Genomic DNA, 26732 nt, shown 5'->3' on the forward strand with positions numbered 1-26732 from the left:
TTTAAAATGTTTTATAGAAAAGTTGAACATAGAACCATTTTATTTTACTATTTTACATGTTTATAAAATGTTTCAAAGTTTATTTTATATACACACACTAAACCATGGTACAGACTATCTAAATATTTCCCTTGAAATTCTTTATATCTGCAGCTCAAACCTAACATTTAATTCTTCTCTTCCCATCTGATGTAGCTCTGCAACAATAGGAAACATGTATGTGAAAGCCTCTTGAAAGAAATATTTGTGTGTATGTCTGTGCACTTATGTGTATGTGTGTGTATAGGGGAGATGTGCTTTTCCTTTAAAGCAATGAACAATAGAAGGTCATGTGACATGGTATCCTATCATTCGGCACATTAATAGCTGTGCTAGAGTAATTACACTTGTGGTATTTTTGCCTCAAGTGAAATTCTGAAATAAGAGGATGGAAATTATGATACTGCTGATAAATATTAATAAGTGAACTTTTAATTTTTTTACCACAATATTCAAAATGCTAAGCATCTAGCTAATGCTGAAGCAGCCTGATATGTGTTTGCCTCCAGGGACCATGATGCTTTATGCACTTAAGAAAAAAGTTTAACGGAATTAAAATTTAATATCTAATTAGAGCAAGGCTAATATATTTTGAAACGAGTAGAGAAGGCACACACGCCTATGTTGCATATTTGCCACACTCATTAATCTTACCTGTAAAGCAGCACTGAGAGGTGAGCAGTAGGTGTGGCTGGTCTGCATGTTTTTAATAAGTGTAGGGTTTCTGTGCAAAGAAGACATATTTAGAAGAAAAAAAAGGTTAAAGGCAGACAAATCTTGCACTTTGAGAAGGCACTTCACAAAAACACAGTAAACATTTTAACCAACCTCACATCCTTGACCTTTAAATCAAATTCACAGCTGTTTTAACTGCCCTCATCTTACTGATTATGTAAGATTCTTCCACTGTGTATTTCAGCTTTTACAACTAACAGGATCTCTTGTTCTCAAAAGTCTTTGTTAGCTTTGAAATGTTCTCTGAGCTTGTACATATTTGGGAGTATATCTGAAAAAGCTAATTATGTGAGCAGGGAGTGATCACTTGGATATTCTCTACAAACTAGCATTGCTTTTGTCATGCCATGGAAAGGAAACCAGCAGTCCTAACCAATGCCATTGGGTAATTTAATGTTACCCTATCCCCTGTGACTCTCAGCTGGAAGGCTAGAAGAATGTCTAAACATCTCCACTCAATTTTGTTTCTTTGGATTTGTTTCTCAGCTACTATAAGTTCAGTATTTTCTGAATTTTTAAAATTCAAAAGCACAATATCAAAATATTTAAAATGTGTAAATGTAAGAATTGTTCATCTTCAAAAACATCCTACATCCTCTTTTTCTGCATAAGACACAGTCCTTTTAGACATGAATTCTCCAAGAGGAGTGACTTCTGCTCAAAACATAATCTCCTCTAAGGACAGGTAATTTTCTTCCCTTCCCTTCCTTTTTGTATGGTTTCACTGGTAAGAGCGATTTGAACAGTCTCTCAAATGCAGGAAGAGTATGAAGGCTGCTTATCCTCAGTAGAAGACGACTGGAAAGAAATGAGACTCAATATAACAAGTGAGTCCAATGGACCAGTAGGCAACTGTGTATTCTGGACACACAGGAAACTTAATCAAATGAATAGATTTACAGTAGAGTCTCGTTTATCCAACATAAATGGGCTGTCAGAACGTTGGATAAGCAAAAATGTTGGATAAGAAGGAGGGATTAAGGAAAACCCCATTGAACTTCAAATTACGTTATGATTTTACAAATTAAGCACCAAAACATTGTTTTACAATGAATTGACAGAAAAAAACAGTTCAATACGGTAACGTTATATAGCAATTACTGTATGTACGAATTTAGCTCCAAGACATCGGAATGTAGTCTAAATATTGACTATAAAAATATTGACAACTAAAAGACAGACTGCATTGGATAAAACAGAACATTGGATAAGCGAAGGTTGGATAAGCGACACTCTACTGTGTTTCTTTTGTGGTGCTCCATGCCCTTTATCAGGCATGTTGAGAAGGCTAGTTTCCAAAGCCATTTTGGTTCATCTTTTTGAGGGAATCTGAGAAATCCCCAGGTGTTTCAATGGGTAGAATCTCAGGCTGGATCTACACTTCCCTAGATCCCAGGATCTGGTCCCAGATTATCTTGTTATTTCAGATTATCTTGCAGTGTTGACTCATATAATCCAGTTCAAAGCAGATAATATGGAATCAGAACCTGGGATATAAGACAGTGTTGATCCACCCTTTGATAAATAAGAAGTAGCTTAAGGTATGACTAAGAGGTCACAATTATTTTAATGGATCTTAAGTGTATCTAAAGTACAGTGCAAGCCTATGTGTGCCTATTTAGAAGTTAATTCTACTGTGTCTAATGAGGTTTGACCTAAAACATGCAGTCCTAATAGGAACTGCAAGCCTAGTCTGGGTTTAACCAAATGTGGTAAGCTCTGTCATAAGACTATAAAGGTACTACTAATGACAAATCTCCTATACTTTTCAGTAAACATTATGAAACATTACAAGAGGTAACAACCAATAAATTGAGCTGTAATTCTTCCTAAGAATGCTCTCTTCAAATCATTAGTAAGAGCAAATAGGTATTGTCCGAAGTCACTGGGAGGATATTTTGAATCAAAACATGGAGTAAGAGAAATAATTACAAAAGTCTGAATGGGGAGGAGACTACTTTACTAAAATTATGGCTTCTGTGTTGCATTGTTAAGGATTCTCAGCAATGAAATCTAAATTTTTAGAAATCCACCAGTAATTGTTATACACTTCAGGGATACCACAGCAATAGCCTTCAAGTACTGCTATCAAATGTTTTCATTTGTTGACTACAGCATGTAGCAATATAAACTGTAGTAAAATAATATGGGAAACAAGAACTAAAATTAACAATATAGATTCAGCGTAACACCAATTCATTAATTGGTTCTACAGAGTTACTTAACAGTTTGATAAAGAACACTCAGCATTGTAGCAATACAAGGAAGTATTACAATTAACATGTAAGAAGGGGTTAGCATAGGCAGTTGCAAGAAGCAGTGCAATGCATACACAACCATGACATTTAAAGGTCTTTTTCTGCAGCAAAGGAAATGCCACTATTTTGTGAAATGCAAGTCTACATGAAATGGATAAATCATGCAAAGCAAAAGTAACAGAAAACAAAAAATGGGGGGGGGGGTATCAAGGCGCGCATATACACACACAAAGCAAGTAAAAGATCTTACTGTGTAACAAGCTCGCCAAAGTTTTCATCAGGGCAGAATTTTCGAGGACGGCCTCGTTGAATATGACGGCCACGTTTAAACTCTTCATCATCAACAGTCCAAAAGGACCCAAACTCATCCTCTACTCTGATAAAGCACTTATGCAGGGATAGGTTGGTGCGAATAGCACCCTGGGATAAGGTCAGCAGCAAACGAGATGAAGTGGAAACAAAGGGACATGGGATTGGGGAACAGAACAAACATCAAATACAGGGAAAAGGAAAAAGAAAATAAAATGCAATAAGCATAAGCAAATGGATTGTGAGGGTTAATATGCATTGCCACCTAAAAGCTACTAGCATGTGATGCAAAACAAACACCAAGCAAGCAAGGGCAAAGGGGACCGGTGGGCATACAAACGGTAGTGATGAAATGTTCTTTGTTGTTTCCCTTGACGGAAACAAGGTGAAACCACCTGCATTGATCTGTAACACCATCTAGCATCCAAAGCCTTTATGTTAACACTGTAAGCATGATCCAAGCTAGGCTAAGAAGTTCAAACATGGTGGACATACCCACTGATCTTTTGTGGCCTTCGTTTTTGGAACTCTACTTCATCCACTGTCCATACTGCCCCTTTAACGTTTTCTACTCGCACAAAACACTTGTGAAGACTAAGATTATGTCGCACTGCATTCTGCAGCAAGCATAAGAGAGAAAACATTGGGGAAAAAAACTTTCCATGAGAAAAAGCGACTTAGCATTGTCCATGAACAACAGCATCGTCAGCCGGCAAGTCCCCTTTCCCTCACCCGCCCTCCACATTGGTCCATATATTTACATATTTATGATTTGTAAAAGTAAGACATTGAGCTGAAAACCTTCTCAAATTTCCTTGATTAGGAATCAAGGCTTAAAAAACGAATTCAACCTTGGCAAGAATGAAGAACATTAAAGGTTTTTAACATATGCTTGCTACTTGGAGGGTACTTATTTGACCATAATAGGACTAAAATATTTTTGGAACAAAAATTTAAATTTGCACAAAAATTCATCCTTTCCTGAAAATGGAAAATACAACCAAGAAAGTGAAAACAATTTTGTACAACCATTAAAGATTTGATGTTATCTTTCACCAACTGCACAACATTCATGAAAAACCCAAGTTAAGAAATTCCACACATTGCATTCAATGTTAACAAATTTCAGAGTCAAAATATATGAGACACAATCTGAAATAACTCAATATTTTAATAAAAATCTTATATATGTAATATGTTTTTCTTCTTTGTTACTGGTTAAGCATAAGTTAGACTCAGGAGGACAACTTTAGTATCTTCAGAAATTTTCATCACTTGTGACACAGATATTGCCTTACTGTAGGGATTATCCAGACATGAGCCTGATGATGTCATCATATTCATCACAATATAATTGTATTGGGCTAAATTTACATTTACAATAGTAGCACAGGGTTGTTGTATGTTTTCCGGGCTGTATGGCCATGTTCCAGAAGTACTTCTGGAACATGGCCATACAGCCCAGAAAACATACAACAACCCTGTGATCCCGGCCATGAAAGCCTTCGACAACACAACAGTAGCACATTTTCATAGCAGATAGAACGAGAGTAAAATATGGCACTCAAATGTCACTATTTTATTGTACAGAGATATTTCCATCAACTCCTAATGCTACTAGTTTCAGCTTTCAGGAAAACAAGTCTGAATGTTTCGTGTTGGGTGTTTGAATGAATGACATTACTATGGAAATGAAAATGGGAGACCACTTGAGAAAACTACATCCAGATTTTTTGAAAAGCCTGACTGATGATGTTCTATTACATAGATTTAACTGTTAACCAACAACATGTAGATTTAACTGGTACAAGAACGTGTAGGTCACAAGCATGAACTGCATACTGTTAAGGAAGGGAGCTAGTTTACAGGCAGGATGCCAGAAAAACATATGGTTTGGTGTTTAAATAACCGGACGCCTAAGCTTCTTCTTCATGAAATCAGGTTCAAACAGTGAACTGCAGTCTAATCATGACTATCTAAAATCACTGTGCAAACCAAGGTTATGCATAACACATTTATCATATTAATTAAACAGCAGAGGGAGGTCTGGGCTATGTGGGGGAGGGGATCCCAAGAATCCTTTGATACTGCAGCTTCTCAGCATAACTAATTTCCTCACCCTTGTAACATTGCTATTCCCCCAGATGAGGCTAAATAGACAATCCAATGCACTCAAACAAAAGAAGGATAATGTGTCTTTCCGCAAAGAAATTAGAAATTTCCCCCACCCCACCCAAATCATTCAGAAATCTTGCAACTGCATTGTACAAACTGATCAGGAACTAACAAGCTAGTTAGTCACAGCATGCGTTTTGTAGTTAAAACTCATGAAAACCCAGTATCCATTTCCTCTGATAACAACTGTACTTCAGAGTTATTTGATTTTTTTAAATGTGCAGTAGTTTGATAGCTGCCTTTGCTTGAGGAGGGGAAAAGTAACTTATGTGGGTTTTTTTAAAGAGAGGGATAGAGTTTAGTTGTTAGTCTTAGTTAGCAGGGATGAGGAGAAGTAATGGGGTGGGAATTGTATGATAATTTGAAAATGTGTTTCAGGTATATGATGCCACCTTGCGACCCTGTAGGAGGAGAAACGCAGGGCAAATATAAATGAGTAGATAGCTATTTGACCGGAATCCCATCGATGACTAAGGATGGATCTACAGTGCCCTATAATCTATTATTATTATTATTATTATTATTATTATTATTATTATTATTATTATTATTATTATTATTATTAATTCCCCACTTTATCTCTCCCGAAGGAGACTCGAAGCAGTTAAACATAAAAGCATTAGCATACAATTTAAAATATACAATTATGCAAACATTAAAAGAGAATTAAATATGAACAGTAATTTAAAAAATCACAATGAAAAATCATTAAAACATATTCAAAGTTATCTGCCTTGAACTGAATTATATTAGTCTACACTGTGACAGATGGGAATTGCCTAGAATAGAAAGATCCCTGGGAAATGCACTTCCCATATATCCTCATGACCCTGTATCAAAATCAATAGAAACCAAATTTACCAAAGACCTTTCTATTGTGACATCCAGTTAGAGTCCTCACAACTAGGTCTTTTCAATATAACCACTTATCAAATCAGGAAAGGAAAAGAATGGGGCAGTTAGTATCCATCTATGCCCATGACGAGATGGATTCTAACTTCAGAGAGGAGACCAGCTCAGGAATTCAACAGTAAGTGAGACATAACAGACTACATAAATTGCAAAAACACAACATTATTAGCTATAGCTAAAGAGGCTTGTTGGCAACAGGCACCCAGTGGCTGATGTGCATGCCGACTATTAAGACCAACTCAACAAGCCCATTTTTTGAGTATATATCCAAAAGGACAGACATGGAATTCCCCATTGGTAGAAGGCTCCACCACCACCTAAGAGTACGGCAGAGTTGGCCATACACTTGCTTGTCCATATCCCCAAGGTTTTATTGTGTTTTAGCGTATTGTTTATTGCTTGTTGTTTATACTGTTTTAATTGTTTTTAATTTGCCTTTTGTTTTGTATTGTTATTTTGTGTGTTGAGGCCTTGGCCTTTGTAAGCCGCATCGAGTCCTTCGGGAGATGCTAGCGGGGTACAAATAAAGTTTAATAATAATAATAATAATAATAATAAAGGTCCCACAAAGGAACCCCCTTCCTAGACTCTGTCTTCTCCCAAACAGATTCAGGTCATAAAACTGTTCCAGGATTGTGATAAAATGAAAAATTCAAATGCATAATACACAAACAAAGCTACATAACCATAACACACAACAGAGGGTGGGTGAAGATGAAGCTCTTATGACCTTATCACATTACACAAAAGATTCACCATGCATCATGGCAGGGGCCATGTAGAACCTGTCACTCCATGCCTCACATTGCCTGCCTTAGAAGGATCAACGCTTCCCCCATTGCTTCTAAGGCAACACAGATGTCTCCCGTGTTGCCACCTGTATTCAAGACCTCCTGTGTTCAATCCTAATTGCAGGATTAAGTACCTTTTATGTTTTAACAACAGGCTGTGCATGTGCCTTCAAATCACCTGTTGATATAAGGCAACTCCATGAATTTCATAGGAGTTTTTTTGCAAGGAATTCTCAGAGGACATTTTGATAGTTCCTTCCTCTGAAATAAAAGTCTACAAAATTCATTTGTCATCTCTCATCCTAGTACTGACTATGGCTGATCCTGTTTAGTTTCCAACCTCAGGTTCCAACACTGTTAGGATATCTAAGCCTTATATCACTGACTAAAAATAACAAATCTATTAAAAATTAGCATGCATGCTTGCAACTAAATATTTTCTCTATTTAAACAAAACTGCACTTCTGTGTTGGGACAAGAGTCCCTAAATAAACAACTAAATCAATAAATAAAGTTTGCAAGCTTTGTTCTCCTGAGCACTGATGAGAGCTATACTGTACTCTTTTATAGAAGTGATTCTAGAGATGTCAATTTTTTGTGTGCTGGATTTGAGAGTTTCCACAAAAGTAGCCTTTCAGGATGTCCCAAGACTATTCTATGATTCTATGACTCAATGTGAGAAGAAATGAAATTTCTCATGTTTAGAAGACCATTTCACAAAAACATAGGCCCATCAAACAATATGTGTACTTTGAAATGGCAAACGTACACATGACAAAATTGCACACTTCAATCAAAAGAGAAATTATGTAAATTAATAGGAACTATATGTAAACATCCACAAAAACACAACACAAGCCAATAGGGGCAAAAAGGATGGGAAGAAAATGCAGGAGGGATTTAGAGGAATGTAACAAAATGAGACCAATCGATTTCACATGCCTATATAAGTGGAGATATGTAAAGTTCCTGGCTCAAAAGGAAGGTCACTGGTGACTGTTCACTGGACCATATCAGCCCTTTTGAAACTGCTATACCTTTGTTTTACAATCTCTTTAAACTGCAGCAAGGGCAAGAAAACCTGGTGACTGAGAAAGAAGTACTACCAGGCTGCATGAGTTAGTGTACAATGAAAAGGTGACAGTGGGCAATGACTAACTCCCTGGCATCCCTATTCCCCTTTGAGGTAGGAAGCAGAAGGCATAACCAAAGGAGTAAATTAAGAATTACATTTTTAGAAATCAGAATTATTTTAGGAATAAATTTTGGAAATGGATTATAGTGATTTTTTGGAAGAGGAATTAACTTGAACAAATATGGGAGATAAATGAATATAATTTTCAGGGGAAATGTGCAAGAGAATTATTTTTGGATGGTAGACGTTAGAATAGCGTAAGGGATTTGATATTTTTGACACAGACCCCACTTCTACTTTGTACTGAATTTTGGTCTTTGGCAAGTCACTTTTTCCTGGGTCAATTACTTCTCTTTCCAGCAACAGCCACCTGGTCCCTATAAGCAGGGGGAAAGGGTGGCAGCTTTCTTTCCTGTTTCATCTACAATTCAAAGGTATACTTTCTTCAAACATGCAGGTTTCACTTAAGCGGGATCTATATTGCCAGATAATCCAGTTTGAACTGCACTGATCTGCAGTAATTTGGCCTACTAAGCATATAATGTAGTTCAAACTGTATTATTTGGAAGTGGAGATCCAGCTCCTATTATCACAGCCTTTTTAGCCAAACAAACCAATACTACTACACAAATATAACCATAAATATAAAACCCCAAAGAAGGATCAAATTTTGAGATCTGAATGGAAGAAAACTAGGGGTGGGTTACCGCTGGCACAACCTCAGTTTAGCACTATGATATTTTTCGTTTTGTTTTGGCGACTTTCCCTCACTGTGGATTTGTTGTTTTGGTGCTGAACTGAAGTTTAGTTTCTCTTAAAAGGGGCAATGTTTAATTAGGAGAGTAATGCAAAATTCATGAATGGTGTGTGTAATTGTCAAAGTGGAATCTTTCCATCCAAATAAGTAACAATGCTGGAAAGATGCAATGATTAGTTGTAGCTGAGTGTGGCAGAATGGTGAAATTGAGACCTCAACTTTAGCCATCTTGGAAAATTGCCAATAGAAAGGTGGTTCACAAATACTATAAACAAGCCCCAAACAATTTAGAGCTGAGTGGATATTTTCCATGTGGTGGCCCCTAAATCAGACAGGTTTAAGTATGGTTCAGGTTACCACTTTGACCCACTGAAAAGAAGCTGTATGGGCTATGTCATCTATTTCTGCACAATTTTGCTTTTAATACTGAATCTATAACTCCCTCCCATAATGCTCTGGCCACCCTTCAAAGCATCAGAGTGGTTTGAGGCTTTGGCATGAGAGCTTTTAAACAGTGTTTCTGGGAGAAAATTGTAAAATGTGCAAAAGTGACATTTCCCTCTTAAAAAGCTTTGTGAAAAAAACCCCAAATACACTTTTTAAAACTGGATAAATAACAGTTTGTGGGTTTCTTTCTTGGGGGAGAGTGGAAACATCTTAGAAGGAAACAGCACATACACACTTATATACATATATATTATACATACACACACATACATATATTCAGATGCCATGTGTGCCATTTTGGATTGCAGCCATTTTAAAAGAAAGGAGCATTCTAAGAGAATTTAAACACACACAGAAATTAACTAAACAGAGCCAAACTATTGAAATTTAAAGCACTAGGGGTATTTTGTTAAATTGCAAGATTTAATATTTTTATTGGCTTGCATCTTTACTGCTGTGCCCAATTAACCTGTATTGTGTTTCATAATACACTAGTGAATGTTTTGAGAAGTTGGCATGTTAATTTAAGGCAGGTGTATCAGCTGGCTGAAAAGCTAGATTTCTATGAATCTCTGGAACAGGAGTTTGCAATTTCCAGCTAAAAGAATGTATACATAAAGCCACCATCTGATAAAGCTTCTTCCCCACCCTTCCTCTGTCTCTTAGCAGTTGAAATATTTCAGTGCTAGGAGCCACTGTGGTTTAATCACAAAACATGGAAAGGAAAAGAAACAGTAATGGGTATTTAAATTAGCGATATTTCAAAGGCAGAAGAATTATTTTGCCAACCAGCAAGTTGTTTGTGCAGATAAGCGGCACCCGTTGTGTGTCAAAACAACGATTTGAAATTTCAAAGTCCATACACCGCTACAACTAGTTATGTCAACAGCGCTATTTTGTACATGTGAAATCGGAAAACAAGAAATATATATGGCAAGAAGTCATACCTTCCATGTTGCTGCATTGCGCCTGAAGTAGGCAAACATTCGTGTGAACCAGTTGTAGATTTCATTTAGTGTTAGCTGCTTTTCTGGAGATTCCAGAATGGCCTGTAAAGCAATTAAAAAACAACAGTGATCTAAGACTTAAATGAGTGGAAAAATACATTTGCACATTTGTTTGAATAAATAAAATAAAATGTGACTTGAAGCACAAAACCCAAAAGAAGGCTTTGCACTACGATCTAAGATTAATGGCTGTATTTAATAGCTCAATGGCAAAATTCAAAATGGAATTATCTAATTGTTTTGAGTTTTATTTCTGTTTCCTTACAGAAATATTAATTTATTAGTCATTCATAAAGCAGAATCAAAGAGAAATGCAAAACATTTCACTAGCTGATTAAAGCTTAGTAATTATTTTGAGCTCAGATTAATTCTAGGGATCAGAGATTACTGTAGCTTGTGATAATTGACTTGCCATCTTTAAACAGGCTCATTTTCACTGTTGTGTGAAATGAATTTCCTAATAATCACATTGTATTGTAATACTTAATCAAAAGCAATTATGGTATATGTATTGCAGTTGTGAAGAGGAGAAGAAAAAATCTATGGCAGAGATTTCATCATGTCTGCATGCAAACTGGCTCTCAAACTGTACTGACTCTATAGCATAACACATACATAGGATTCTATTTGATATTAATTCACTTACCTGCCTAATTAAAGATGCATATGTAAAGGGTGGCCTAACTTCCGCATTCTTGTAGAATTCTTGATTCTGCGCGAGATCTGCTAAATAAAGGATAAAGGTTTTCATGTGATAACTGTCCATACTTCAAAAGTAGTACGTAAATTGGAAGAATTTAACGGTCTCTTCTTACATCTATTTATTTACCTGAAGAAATGGGCACATTGTACTTGTCAGAGTATCGCCTTCGGATAGGCCCCACGTTGTGCATGCTGGTAGTAGTGATGACAGAAGGTCCTTGGGAAACAGGAGTGATGGGTGCTGTTGGGGTGGTGGGAGTATGAGGTAAGCTCTGTGGAGATGCCTCTGACGCAGTCTTTGAAAGTGTGACACTAGATACAAGATTTAGCTATAGAAACAGCAAAAAAAAAAGTAAATTTCATTTTTAAAACCCTCATACGTTTTGTCATGTACATATATTAAGATAGCAAATTGCAAACCAAGAGGTCTTTGGTTCTAACCATGCTTGAATAATAACTTTGTCCAAAATGTTACCTTAGATCTCAGTTTTGGCTTCCCCTCTCCATCATATGCCATTTGAGATCAACAATAAAAAACTTCAATGTAAGGTTTACAAAAATTATATTTGTAAATGTTTAAGTATTAGTTTCATACAAAGCACAGTGTAGTAGTTTGACTACAATTCTAGAGATCAGAATTTTAATTTCCGCTTGGCCATGGCAACACTTGAGTAATCTTGGGCAAGTCACATTATCTCAGTGTCAGAGAAAGACAAGGAAAATCCCCTTTGGCCAAATTCTGCCAAGAAAGCCCCATGGTAGGTTTGTCTTAGGACAAACTCATTATCACTAAGGGCCACATCAGCTTTATGATTGCCTTCAAACCGCCAGTTGTAATGGTAAGACTGTATAAATGTAACAATGTTGCCCTGGCATTGAAAGTCTCATGAACCACATAAAACAGATTTGGTTTGTGGGCCTTGCATTTGACATGTGTACCCTAGGATCTCCATAAGTCAGAAATGTCTTGAAGGCACACAACAACAATATTAAAATATCCTTACAAATATTTTCTTATAAACCACAAATGCATAGCTAAATAAAATGTGCCTTTAAAATAATTATAACAGCACAGACATTGTATCCATGGCTCTCTATCTCCATCCATCTCCCATGCTCAAATTGGGAGTCAAAGTAGGTTACGAAAATTAAAACAGATACAGATAAAAACATATGAAAAATTGTAGGAAAAAAATATATACATACTGCTAAAATAATGTAAAACATAACCATTAAAACAAAACCAGTATTGCACACTATTTAAAATAATTTCCTAATAAAAACAAAATTGGATTCCAATTGCCTACTGGGGTAAGAAATTGATTTATTTATTTTTATTTATTACATCATTTCTACCCCGCCCTTCTCACCCCTCAGGGGACTCAGGGCGGCTTACAACATGAACATATACATTAAAACAATTTTTATCACATTTAAAAATCCATTTAGATTAAAAATTACATTAAAATTGAGAGCTTACATTAAAAACCTACATGTATATTTATAGTTATACATATAAATATACATTCAGGCACGTTCCAAGTACAAGTGGGGGCAATCAGTGAGTCGTATAATTATTGTATCTCATTTCTACTGCTATTCTTGCTCAAAGGCCTGGTCCCATACCCATGTTTTCTTTCTTTTTCGGAAAGACAGGAGGGAGGGAGCCTGTCTAATTTCATTTGTGAGGGTGTCCCATAGGCGGGGGCCACCACTGAAAAGGCCCTGTCCCTCGTCCCCACCAGCCGCACCTGTGAGGCTGGCGGGACTGAGAGCAGGGCCTCCCCGGAAGATCTTTGATTCCGCGATGGGTCATAGCAGGAGACACGTTCGGACAGGTAAGCTGGGCCGGAACAGTTTAGCGCTTTATAGACTAAAGCCAGCACTTTGAATTTTGCTTGGTAGCTGATCGGCAGCCAGTGGAGCTGACGTGGCAGTGGAGTGGTACGCTCCCTGTACGTTGCTCCAGTTATCAACCTGGCTGCCTCCCGTTGGACTAATTGAAACTTCTGAAAAGTCTTCAAAGGCAGCCCCACGTAGAGTGCATTGCAGTAATTTAGACGATCTGTAACAAGAGCGTGGACCACTGTGGCCAAGTCAGGCTACCCAAGGAACGGGCGCAGCTGGCGCACAAGTTTTAATTGTGCGAAGACTCCCCTAGCCACTGCGCACCTGTGCCTTCAGGGGCAGTGTGACCCCATCCAGCACAGGCTGTAATCCAATACCCTGTTCGGCCTTCCGACTGACCACGAGGACCTCTGTCTTGTCTGGATTCAATTTCAATTTGTTGGCTCTCATCCAGTCCAACACAGCGGCCAGACACTGGTTCAGAACCTGAACAGCCTCCTTAGTGACAGATGGAAAGGAGTGACAGAGCTGGACATCATCTGCATAAAGATGACACCGCACTCCGAAACTCTGGATGAACTCTCCCAGCGGCTTCATGTAGATCTTAAACAACAAGGGGGACAATACCGACCCCTGCGGGACCCCACAAGTCAATGGTTGTGGGGCCGAGCAGGTGTCCCCCAATGACACCATCTGGGACCAACCCTCCAGGAATGAGTGGAGCCACTGAAAAACAGTACCTCCAAGATCTATTCCCATGAGGCATCCCAGAAGGATACCGTGGTCAATGGTATCGAAGGCCGCTGTGAGGTCCAACAGAACCAGCAGGGACACACTCCCCCTGTCCAGTTCCCAGCAAAGATCATCCACTAAGACGACCAAGACTGTCTCGGTACCATTCCCCGGCCTGAAGCCAGACTGCGCCGGATCTAGAAAATCAGTATCATCCAAGAATCTCTGGAGTTGCGAGGCAACCACACGTTCCATGACCTTGCCCAAATAGGGGAGATTGGAAATGGGCTGAAAGTTTCCTAATTGAGTGGGGTCCAGTGATGGCTTTTTTAACAGCAGTTCGATCACAGCCGTCTTTAGGCTCACTGGAATTTTGCCCTCCCGAAGGGAGGCATTCACCACCACCTTCATCCACTCGGCCAAACCCCCTCTGGCTTCTCTCACTAGCCAGGATGGGCAGGGGTCTAGGATGCATGTGGTTGGTCTCGCTTCTCCAAGGATCTTGTCCACATCCTCAAGCGTAACCAATTGAAATGAATCCATCAAAACTGGACAAGCAGGTGTTCTTGCTACATCCTTAGAAACTGTTATTAATATGGCGTCCAGGTCAGAGCGGACCAAAGCGACTTTGTCTGCAAAGAACCGAGCAAATGCTTCACAGCGGGCTGCCGAGTTGTCAGGGATCCTGTCTGGACAGACAGGATATAACAAACCTCTGACAACTCGGAACAGCTCCGCTGGACGGTTCTTTGCAGACACAATATTAGCTGCAAGGAAAACGTTCTTTGCAGCATCTATTGCTGTGGCATATGCCCTAGGATAGGAACACAGCCGTGTTCGGTTTGGCTCACTCGGCTCTGAACGCCACACACACTCTAGTCCCCTCTTCTTTCGCTTCATCGCTACCAGCTCCTCAGTAAACCAAAGAGATGGTTTAGCTCGGTTACTTGAGAGGTGACGTTCCGGAGCGATCATGTCTATTGCCCTAGTCATCTCCCCATTCCAGAGAGAGACCAGAGCATCGACAGGATCACCTACTGAAGAGGCGGGAAACTCCCCAAGAGCCATCAGGAATCCTTCAGGATCCATAAGCCCCCATTTTAATAGGTCCCCCACCCCTGCAGAGGTTAGGGGGCGCAGTGAGACTAAACCTGATCAGGTGGTGATCGGTCCATGGCAACAGAGCGATGGTCAGCACCCCACACCACCTTCCTCCCATGCTTGGAAGTAAACCAGGTCCAGTGTGTATCCAGCTCTGTGGGTAGGGCCTATTACTAGTTGGGACAGCCCCATGGTTGCCATGGAAGCCATGAAGTCCTGAGCTGTGCCTAAAAGGTTGGCCTCCACATGGACATTGAAGTCCCACAGCACTATGAGCCATTGGGACTCCAATGCCAGGCCCGAGACCACCCCGGCTAGCTCAGGTAGGGAGACTGTAAACAATTTAGCCAAAAAAGGGGCACATTACAGTCGAGTAAATATGAAAGTATGAAAGGATTTTGGGAAAGAAAACAGTTTCATGTGCCCCACATATGCTGGATGGTAAAGGAGAAGGGATGCTAAAATTAATTGACCAGTAATGTAGTCTGATGGAAACCAAAGACAGATTGGTTGTATCCTTTATCTAATCTAGCCAGTTCTTACTGAAGATTTTGTTTCCAAAGGAAATACTCAGTGGCCCAAAAAGACATCAAAGACTTAGGATTTAACTGTTAATATGCTCTTACTTGAAAACACAAGGCATGTGCTTTTGAATATCAGGTATTACAAAACAGGAAGTGCTGATAGGAATAACACATGATTGCAGCAATTATGTCAGAATCCGTTTTTCCATTCATGCAATAAAATAAAAAGGACAGCAATTACAATAACAACAACCAACAACACTCAGTGAAGTCTTACTAAGAAATTAAATCTACTCAATTTCATCGCTGCTCTTCAGATGGGCGTTTTTAAGCTGCACAGGCAGAACTGAATCAAGTTCCAATGGTGTTTTACTGCATAAGCTCTGTAGATTGGCTCTCATGCTGGAAAGAGCATGGATACTGTTTCATCATTACTGTTCAAACCACTCAATTTCAAACAAATTCAGTTCTGTTTTTACAGTTTAAAAGCTTAAACATTTAATCTGCTTCTACTAGGAAGCTTGTGGGGGAAGGGGGAGACAAGCCCAAAGGTCAATGTTCCTCAGTTAAATAATTTGAATTGAGTTAAATTTCTTTAGGGTTTTCTGAGTAGGTAGTACAACTAGAAATAAACACAGAAAGTGAGGAAGAGCAAAGGAGGGGGCCCTGCCTTTAACAGGCTTGACAAATGACACTACGATTCACACCCACTGCTGGGCTGCCACTAATAAGCTACAGAGGAAGCAGCCAATCTCAGCTAATTACCAGATAAAATTGTATTGTAAGGACTCTAATTAGGAGATGCTTATGGAGGTGATCTAATGATTAAACGCCGCATTCGAATGACCCCACCATCAATGTGCAATGGTGCAAGATGTCACTGGAATATTTTGTAGAAACAGTAATTTTATTTCGGGAGGGGGGGAGGCAGTAATATTTGTAATAATGGCTATGAGGTAAACTAATTAAAAGACAGTTCCTAGAGGAAGGCTGTGGCTTTGAGCAGCTGTGGCCGTTCCAAAACAAAGTGCCAAATCTTGACAGAGGAGCAGCAGTCAAGTGAAAAATTTCTGCCTGACCTCTGCTCTTGCTATTAATTTGCAGGAAAACTAATGACACATATACATATTCCCACAAAATTGTTCTAATTGCTAATTTGCCAAAGGAGCCCAGTTTCCAAATTAAACATGACTGCAGTCTACAAGGGAAAAGGGAAAAGTAAAGGGAGAAGGTTGTAGGTAGAGATCTTGCAGAGCTGTGTGTTTCACCTCAAACAACTGTTGGTAGACAGAACCAACAAGCTGCTGAAATGATGACCTTGCCACTTGCAATTGTAGTGTTGCTTCTCAAATCCTGGTTCGATGACAACATCCCATATTTTTCAACAGGTTCAACCTCTCTCAAGTAAAGCAGAAAAATACAATAGTAAGAAAGAATTTACACCGAGTATACTTAGTGCTGCTTTCATTGCTTTGAATTCAGATCCTGGAACACAAGTACTGTACTTTGTAAATGGTGTTGATTTTCTGTTACCATCTTAAAATATTAACCATGATATATTGTCAAATCTTATTATCTTCCTCAATTAGCAGTGAAAAGGGGCTTTAAAGGGCTCTGATTTTACAACAGCTAAAGAAAATTAAGGTTTTTTTTAAAATTGTGTCAGAAGCAACTTGAGAAGATAATGTAAAGTAAAGATCAGGAAGGTTTTGTACTGGGAGGTTTCCTTTTCCTGATGGAAATGCCACGCCATTTTTCCTCAATGTTTGCATTTCCTATTTAAAACATGTTCCCTCAATTTGAAATGCTGCTCATACAGACACCTGGCATACAAAAATTACCCCTTTCATATAATACTGTATATTATGATAAGGTATCCTCTTTTCTAGAGAGTAACAGAACCAATTCACTACCCAGATTTTATTCACACAGAAAGTAGTCCCCTCATGCTGGTGCAACAGCAGTGAGATGACAAATTTAGTCAATGACATTTATGGCAACTAACTGCTAAATTTTACTTCAGTAACAAGCAGCATCAGTAGTTTATCTCTTATAAACTATTACTTAAAGAATCACAACACAACCAGCTATTCTCATATTCTCTACTGCTGTAGAATCTGTCCTTTTATTCTGTGAATTCAAGCATACTGTTTATCTGTTTATTGATCCTCCTCCCACTATACAAAACATTAGCTCCAGTGTTGTTTCTCAAGTGTTGGTGGCAGAAAGTATGGGCAATAGGTTTGTGTGAGAGAGAAAAGCAAGAATTGTGGTAAGGAGGGGAAAAGTCTATGAAGAAGTGCAAGACCCCCCCTCCCCCCAGGTGGTATCCAGGGGTGATGGGAAAGATTTGGGAAGAGTGGACCGTATTCTACACCCACCAAATCTTTGCCCTCCTTCATATGTGTTTATGAGCCTAGTCTAAACAAGTATGAGGCAGGTTTTATGGCAGCAGCTATTCCATATAGATATAAAAATATGCCCACATGTACAGATGTAGATAGTAGTATTACACAGTCTGGAATCTAGACACAACTGGACTACAGTCCTTGATTCCCTTCCTGAGAGTCTGTCCCACCAAGCTTAGTGTTCCTTATTTATGCGTAGATATACAAAATAATTGTACTCTGAGTCATATGCTTAAGTACAGAACACATGTTCAGTCAAGTATTCAGTCCTCTCTGTTACCTATTTCTAGCTCTAGTCCTGGGAATACCACTAAAATGGATGTTTTTATAATCGAGGTTTTAACAATTTGTTTTAACTCTAATTGTCATTATAATTGTTGTGTTTGGAATCTAATGGTTGCTGGTTGTGAGGCTGCCTTGAGACTTCCCCATGGGGGTGAGAAGGACAGGATATAAATGTATGAAATAAATAATAAATAAAAAGGGAAATATAGGCTGAACAGCCCAAATATGAAATTGTCCACATGGGTGGCAGAAATAGTAGCTTTCTAACGTTTCAACGTACAGAAACCTTGTTTCATGCACAAATAAGAAATATTGTATGATATTACCTTCATATATGAGGTATATATGAAACATGAATGTTGTATTTAGACTTGAGTCTCATTTCCAAGATAGCTTATCACATACACATGCGCAAATTCCAAAATCCCCCAAAATCTGACATTGCAAACATTTTTGGCTCCAAACAACATGTACTGACATCCTCTTCCTTGCCTGAGTGAAAGGGGTCCTAGCAAATCTCTCAATGAAAAATTAAGGAATTGCTTTTTGTCCAAGAAAAAAGACTCCCAGCTTGATATATGGGGCCCATTGTCGGGGACATCATGAGAATGGAAAAGGGATGGAGAAAAAAAGAAAGCTGCCCCATTCCTTCACTATCTCTCCCCCTTTTTCTGTTGTAACAGCATAACATGGCTTTCTCTTTGAAAACATAAGGAGTATGAAACTAGAATGGTAATACAGTGTTCCCTCACTTATCACTAGGGTTGGGTTCCAGGACCACCCACAATAAGTGAAAATCCACAAAGTAGGGACACTATATTTATTTAAATATTTATACATTATTTTAGTAGTTATACACTATTTTAAGTCTTTATCAACCAATTGTGTGTTGATAAATCGCCGCCGCCTCCTCCTGTTGCCACTTGGGCTCCTTTTCCCTCCCTTCAGCTTCTCCTTCCTCCATTCCTTAGGCCATAAATTGTAATTTTTTTATGATTTATAATAGTCTTTTAGAGTTTATTGAAAAAACGCAAAACAGCAAATCTGTGAAAAGTGAACTGCGGAGTAGTAAGGGAACACTGTAAATAGGAGTTATGGAGTAAAGGGATACTGAAAGAAGTCAAATTTCAGCAGCATGGAGAAGCCATGAAGCCAATTCATATACATTTCATTTAAAGCCATTAGCGGTTCGTTAAAATATTGTAGGGGTTCTGTTGGTAAAATTTAACAAAGAGAGAAAAGAGAGGGAAGTTATAATAAGGGAAGCTGTTCTAAGACAAAGTAATAAAGGAGCAGGAGAAGGGCTAAAGAAAGAAACTCCTTGGAAAAGAGAGGGTACAGGTACGGGAGCAAGAGAATGACAAGCATGGGGGAGGGTATAAACATAATCTATGAGATTCAGCAATTCATTCTGGATAGGTTCTGCCTGTACTGGCCATCATTTTGAGACTGGGTCTCATTGATTTTGGATCCTTTAAGTGGGCCCTGGAAGTTGAAAGTTTGGAAACCCCTACAGTATTTTAACCACCTGCTAATGGCTTTAAATGAAATGTATACGAACTGGCTTCCTTGCTTCTCCATACTGCTAAATGTTTTTACTTGCCCCATTGTTTTCATTTGGCTGCTTACTCATTCCCCTCCAAATTATCGTTTTTTGCCAAAAAAGAAAGGGACAATGATAGCAAGGGGACAAGGCTGGATGAAAGAAAAACAAAGAGAGCCCTTCTTTATCAGCTGTCTTTGTTGCAATCCACAGACTCCAACCCTGCCTCTTTTTAATACTTTTAAATTTTGAAATTCACTCTAGAAATTTAGCCCTAAACCAACTGGCACTGAAAAATCAACTACCACCCTGCAGACAATCTGAAAAGCTTCCAATGATATCCTCTCCTCTCCTCCCTTTTGATCCCTTTAACCTCAGCTAAAATTGGTGGGGTGGGTTTGACCTTTTGCAGCAGTGCAGCTTATTAATTTACAAAGCATTTTTAAAAATACAAAATATTTAAAAATATACCATTGGTAAAGGGAGGAGAAAACTCTGAAAGCTTTCCTCCACTTGAATTCTTAGGTTGACCAGTATGTGTGGGATTTGATTTTTCTGAACACAGGAGACTACATTTTATTTATTTATTTATTTTATTTCCAACATTTATATCCCGCCCTTCTCACCCGAAGGTCATTTCAAGCAGTCATTTCAAACAACAATCACCTTAACATTTGAATGTCCTTTAAATCATTTGGAAAATAAGACTAAAGTAAAAAAAAAAAAATCTTACTCAGAATGAAGCCAAACACATTCCTCTGTCTCATCTTACTGTTACTTTCAAAATAATTGACATTATTTTAACACATGCATGAGGACACACACCAAACAAAAGTGTGCACACACATGCACACCCTATACCAATATTTTTTTCCCTATTTTAAAGGGTTTCCATTAGTCTGGTAGCAATGAATGACAGTAACACCAGGAGATCTAACACATGAATGCTAATTTTAAGCATTCATGCAAACTATGTTAAGCCCATCTGTGGTAATTCAGGACACTGATTTCTCCACTTCTGGCACTATTGCCATGATCATGGCTGAAACAATGCTATATTTGAATCCAAAGTGTTCTGAGTTATATGGCCACTGATCACTAACCAGTGAAGGTAGATGGATGTTGGGTGCATTAATTTTTGCGGGGTTTTACACTGCTCTCATGAAAATTTTACATATGCATGTTTAATATATATATTAAAACTGTGTGCAACACAGTATTTGGCAGGCAGCAATCACTTAGCAGGTGTTGTTATTGGCAGAGATACTAAGGAAACCCAAGTTGGGGAGTGGGACTTAATGAAAAACAGTATATAAAAACAGCTTTTGTGTGTTGCATTTGCAAATCTCTTTTTATTGCTACATATCATTATTTTTCAAACTATAAAATACAGCTACAGCAGCTAAAATGCTCAGTCATTACCTCACAGTTAAAAGGCTATTTTTTAATGCTTTGTTTTTACAGTTGCTAAAAACAGGATTTCAAAACAATCCTAATTGCTGTGGTTAGGGTAAAGGAAAATACATTAAAAATGGCCAACAGTTATGTCAGCTCCATAAAGACAGATGTACTGCCAGGTATGCAAAAAAAAAGACCTTTGAGCCAAAGAAAGAAGAATGCAATCCTTTTCTCTTTTCTGGGAAGCAATTTGTAGCTGTGTAGTGCCATCAAAAAGCACCCTGGGCCTTGGTTTTCCTCTGTCATCTCAACCTCATACATGGAAGAAAATAATGGAAGAACATTCGAATATAAATTCTCCCAAGATCAGTTAAAAGCAAAAATCTTAACAGAGAGCTGAGAGAATGCTATCATGAACTGTGGTAATATTTCTTGGACAACATTAGGCAAAATTGGGTGTAAAATAAAAAAAGAGACTTCACAGCCATTTTAGAAAACACACCAACATGTATTCTCTAGACTAGAAGAGGGTTCTTACTCTTGTTTTTTTCTACACTAAGAATGCCCTGCAATAAGAATGACCAGAATAACAGATGTTTTAAGATGGCCTAATGTAAACAAATTAAAACAAATTACGGAGCCTTCCTTCAGGTTCACAAAAGCAAAGACAAAAAATGTAAGTGGTTTGGGAGAAAGCACAGGTATGCAGTACTACAGGACTCCTGAAACGTTTTAAGGTGCAATAAATTCCTGCCCAGCCAGGCAACACAACAAAAAGGAAGGAAGCACACAGTCTCCACCTTCTGACCCAGTCAGGATGTGAATGCAAGGTAGCTGTGTCAAAGGCTACACTGTAGAATTAATGAAGTTTGGCACCGCTTTAACTGCCATGGCACAATGCTATGGAACCCTAGAAGTTACTAGAAGTTCTGACAAGCCTTCATGATTAGACTCTCTAATAATACATATAAGTATCTTTAGATTCCTTATTTGCACTTTACAATTCTGAGATCGAATATTGCTGTTTTATCTACAGCAATTGCTGTACTGTGAATTTATGATGTCATGTTTGACTGTTTATTGTCTATGTTTTGTCTTGCACTTGTTGTATTTTGTATGTCACACCTTGAGTGTTTTGTGAGCCGCCCAAGTCCCTTTGGGAGATGGTGGTGGGATATAAAGTATTTATTTATTTATTTACAGTATGTATATTCCACCCTTCTCACTCCAAAGGGGACTCAGGGCGGATTATAATGCACATATATATGGTAAACATTCAATGCCATCAGACAAACAACATAAATTATAGGCAATTTAACATTTCCAGCCTCATGAGGGTATGCTCGATTCTGGCCACAGGGGTTGTATTGCTTCATCGCCCACTAGTGACACCGAGTACTGTACTTCCTCATTCCTTTTCCAGTGCTGCTGACAGTTTTATGTTGTTGTAAATTAGTTAAATTAGCCTCCTGCATAAAGCGTACCTAAATTTCCTAGTTGACAGATTCAACTCTGGTAAACAGCAAGCTGGGCTATTTAATGGTCAGGAGCTTAACCCGACCTGGGCTTCAAACTCATGACCTCTTGGTCAGTAGTGATTTATTGTAGTTGGCTACTAACCAGCTGTACCACAGCCCACCCCTGTATTATTATTATTATTATTATTATTATTATTATTATTATTATTATTATTATTATTATTAGTATTACAGCACTCTTGGGCAAAGAAGGTTCAAGAGCTACTAAAACTACAACTTCAATGATTCCATAGCATTGATCCATTAAAGTGGTTTCAAACCACATTAATTCTACAGTATTGATGTACCCACAGAAATCAGGACAGGGGCTCCCTTCCCTATAGTCCTAAAGAGATTAAAAGAACCATTAGTTTTCACCCAAAGCACTAGTCCTCCGGTAACCTTTGGAGGAATTACTTGTGAAAGCTTGTGGCCCATCAGCTACAACTTGTGGCCCATCAGCTACAATCAGACTGCTGATCTTTTTTTTAACTGCTGATCTTCACATCAAATGAAGATTGTTAAATAGTAAGGCCTGGCACATACTGCCAGTTACCAACTCCAATTTAATTTTACACCCAGGCCTGGAGAATTCTGTCATTATTCTCTTCACACAGGCATATCAATATAACTTAGTCTGGTTCTTGATGCTGTCATTATGAATTATTTGGAAACATTTTTCTTGTTCTGTCCTTCAAAATGCAAATTCTTTGTGTATGTACACATACAGACAGAGAGATGTGAAGCAGCTGTTTATAAAGTAAAATGTTTCCATTACACACTTCTTGGATGTCCGGCAAGTCCTTAAGCAAGTGGCTGATCTGTACACTCAAGAAACTTGCATTCATTCTAAGACCAAGAGATTGCTTATTTTAAGAAGATAATCTCCTACATGCTTCTTCCCTTGATTATATCTGACAAGTTGCTGCTCTGTGTGGTTTGGGGGATTCTTGATTCATTATGTAGCACTGGGAACTGATCAAAGAGTTCAGCATAATACAGTGCTAATGTATGTATCTAGACAAGGGTAAAGGAACTGACCTATGAGAACTACCAAAGACAATCAAATGATGCATGGCTAAAACATTTATTGTCTAACGAAGTCACATACTTTTGTGGCAGGTTATGACTATTTTAATGTATGCACAGTGTAAATAATTAAGACACAGTTTTTTATCTCTGTTATTTCTTCCTTTGGATCAGCAATGATTTTCTCATGAACACTGGACCAGAAATATAAAACTGAGCATACACCTTGTATCTGTTATGGGGAGAAAGGAAAAATTAATTACTGGGTGTAAAAAATACTTTGCACTGCAGTATTGGTCATCAGATCTCTTCTAACCAACGTTCTATCCTGCTGAGTTAAAAGGAACGAGCATAGGCTCTGTGATGCCTGCACTATTTTCCCCCCTTACAGGGAAAATACAATATGCAAAATACTATATTCCTACATTTTATAATTAATTTGCGAATGCTTCACCTATACATATTTTAATAATTTCTGATTTATCTGATCGTATCTATAATAAATTTTTCTATATTTCAATAAATGAAAAGAAGGCTGTTTCAATCCAACAACAGAGTGTCACACAATATAGGCCTGTCAGGCATCAATTTTTACTTCTAACATGTAAGTTAAAGGATAAGGAATTTATAATGCTGCCTGTGAACGAAACCACTTTTCATACACAAATGTGATCTTTTTTTTTCAAAGGGTAATACAACAGTACATTTACATAAACTAATCCAAACAATCTATGTATTTGACAATGGAAAACCTCACACAGACTGCCTATTGTTGGTTTACATCTTGGAGTTCTTTATGTTGGCTTGTAACACTGCTCTAGCTGTCAAAGGTTTGACTTGGACTCTAAATAAATGGTTATACAAGTGCTGTGCAGCGATATTGGACTTCTTTGGAAAAGAAAACCTGCTGTGTATGAATTCAAAAGCTATTAATTTTTCAGTCAAAAATATTCATGCCTATTTCTTTTAATAGAGAAACACTGTGCTGAGCAACTGAGAGATAATGTTGACTAGTGGTACAGAATTTTCAATAGAGTAGTTAAAAATAAATTTAGTAGGAGGTCCTCATCAAAGCTATAATTTTCCAGAATGTAAAACATTTTTAATACTAATCAAGACAGTGCATCCTCCCTCCCCTTTTCCTAGATTAGTTTTTCTCTTCCTATTCCTTTTTCCTGTTTATTGCCTGCGTGGTAGTATTTATCATGGTATCCTAAACTGGTATTGCTGGAACTCATTCACAAAAGCTCCCAGGTTTCCATTACTGTCAACTGGCTGAATATTCCTTGCCATCTTGCAACTACCTTCCTGTAGGTTAAGGAATCTGTGACTCTTCAGGGATGTAATGCTGTGACCCCGATAACCCATGACTATTAACTATGCTGGTTTGGACTGATGGAAAGCTGAGTCCTATGTCTACAGAATCACAGATTTCCCTCCCATAAAATATATTACAGCCCTGGGTGGGGATGCAACACTTTACCTACATGTCTATTAAAAGAAACCTTTAGGTACCCTAACAAATAATTATGCAGCACACTTTTAGCAGCAAATTGCTACTTTGGTTCTAATTTGTAAGGGTAACTCAGTTATACAGCTTGGGTGTGTATACGGGAGGAAACCCACATGTGAGTGGTTCTCATGTCACACTGCCTCTGGAACTTCTTCTATCAACTTGTAGGGGGGGAAAGGCGGGCTTGCATGAAAACCAGGCTATACTGGGAGATCCTACCGTAGTGTTGGAACAGAGCTATGAAGCTTCAAGTAGTTCCTTGTTTATCTTACATATATAATTGCATCACTTGGAAATCTGAACTTATCAATGTAAATGAAACTACAATGGAGAGAAATTACATGAAGGCGGCACACAAGGAGAAGGTGCATCTTAGCTATACATTATACATTGAGAACTTATGTGCTATTTGCACCACTCAGAAGGAATCTACTTTGAAGAAAATCCTTTAATGAGATGGACCCACTGAGTGGAAGGGATCAGGGACTATAATAAAATGTTTGATTTGACAGGGGTAAAAGTTCATGTATCAAAATTATACTGGCATAACCTAAAATGACTGAAGAAAACATAGCACATATTTATTTATTTATTTATTTATTTACAGCATTTATATTCCGCCTTTCTCACCCTGAAGGGGACTCAGGGCGGATCACATTGCACACATAAAGGCAAACGTTCAATGCCATGACATAAAACAGAGACAGAGACAAGAGGCAGGCCTCGAACTCATGACCTCTTAGTCAGAGTGATTTGTTGATTTATTGCAGCTGGCTTGCTTTCCAGCCTGCGCAACAGCCCAGTCTTTAATGCAAGGCACATTGATTTTACTCTTCTCCTCAAAATGCTTCAATATTCCTAATTGTTTCATATGATGACTGCAAACTGAGGGGGATATGTTCCATGATTTTCAAATTTGTAAGATTTAAATGCACATTGCCTTCATTTGATTCTACTTCGAATTGTGTGCAAACTAATTGAGTATTATCTATAGTTAGTACAAACAGCATAATGGCAAAGTATAATTTTACTTGTTTTGGCTTCCTTGGCCTCTCTCAATAGAATCACAGAATTATAGAGTTAGAAGAAATCACAGGGGACATCTGGTTTAACCCCCTGCTATGCAGGAAAAACACAAAGTAGGAGGTTCTTCCGAATGTTAAGGTGGAATCACCTTTCCTATAATTTGAACCCATTGCTCTCAGACCTAGTTTCAAGAACAACAGAAAACAAATCTGCTTCCTCTTCTTTGTGACATCCTTTCACATTTATACATGGCTATCATGTCTCCGCTCTACCTTCTCTTTTGCAGGCTAAACATACCCAGTTCTTTAAGACACTCATCATAGGGATTCATGGTTACCAGACCTTTGATCATTTTAGTCGCCCTTCTCTGGACACCTTCCTGCTTTTCAATATCTCTTTTGAACTCTGGAGCCCAGAATTGGACACAGTATTCCAGGTGAGGTCTAACCAAAGCAGAATACAAAGGCGCCATGACTTCCCTGGATCTAGACACTATACTCCTTTTGATGCAGCCCAAAATCCCATTTGACTTTTTAGCTGC

The 26732-nt window shown here is 38.3% G+C and overlaps 1 protein-coding gene across 20 annotated transcripts in view; it reads right to left on the reverse strand.

The window, feature by feature from the left end:
* The window catches only part of foxp1 (forkhead box P1), a 702210-nt gene that overhangs the window by 22097 nt on the left and 653381 nt on the right, over positions 1–26732 (reverse strand). For 15 of the 20 annotated variants that reach the window (XM_062973812.1, XM_016991766.2, XM_062973813.1 and 12 more), the window contains 5 exons: positions 11395–11596; positions 11212–11291; positions 10506–10607; positions 3283–3452; positions 694–763 (listed from right to left, as the gene is read on the reverse strand). In XM_062973812.1, the coding sequence (XP_062829882.1) occupies positions 694–763; positions 3283–3452; positions 10506–10607; positions 11212–11291; positions 11395–11596 (624 nt within the window). Of the gene's footprint in view, positions 1–693; positions 764–3282; positions 3453–3836; positions 3959–10505; positions 10608–11211; positions 11292–11394; positions 11597–26732 lie in introns of those variants that run through there. The other 5 variants (XM_008105381.3, XM_062973819.1, XM_008105380.3 and 2 more) reach the window with 4 other exon arrangements.

Source organism: Anolis carolinensis, chromosome 2 (assembly GCF_035594765.1).
Source record: "Anolis carolinensis isolate JA03-04 chromosome 2, rAnoCar3.1.pri, whole genome shotgun sequence".
Classification (NCBI taxonomy): domain Eukaryota; kingdom Metazoa; phylum Chordata; class Lepidosauria; order Squamata; family Dactyloidae; genus Anolis; species Anolis carolinensis.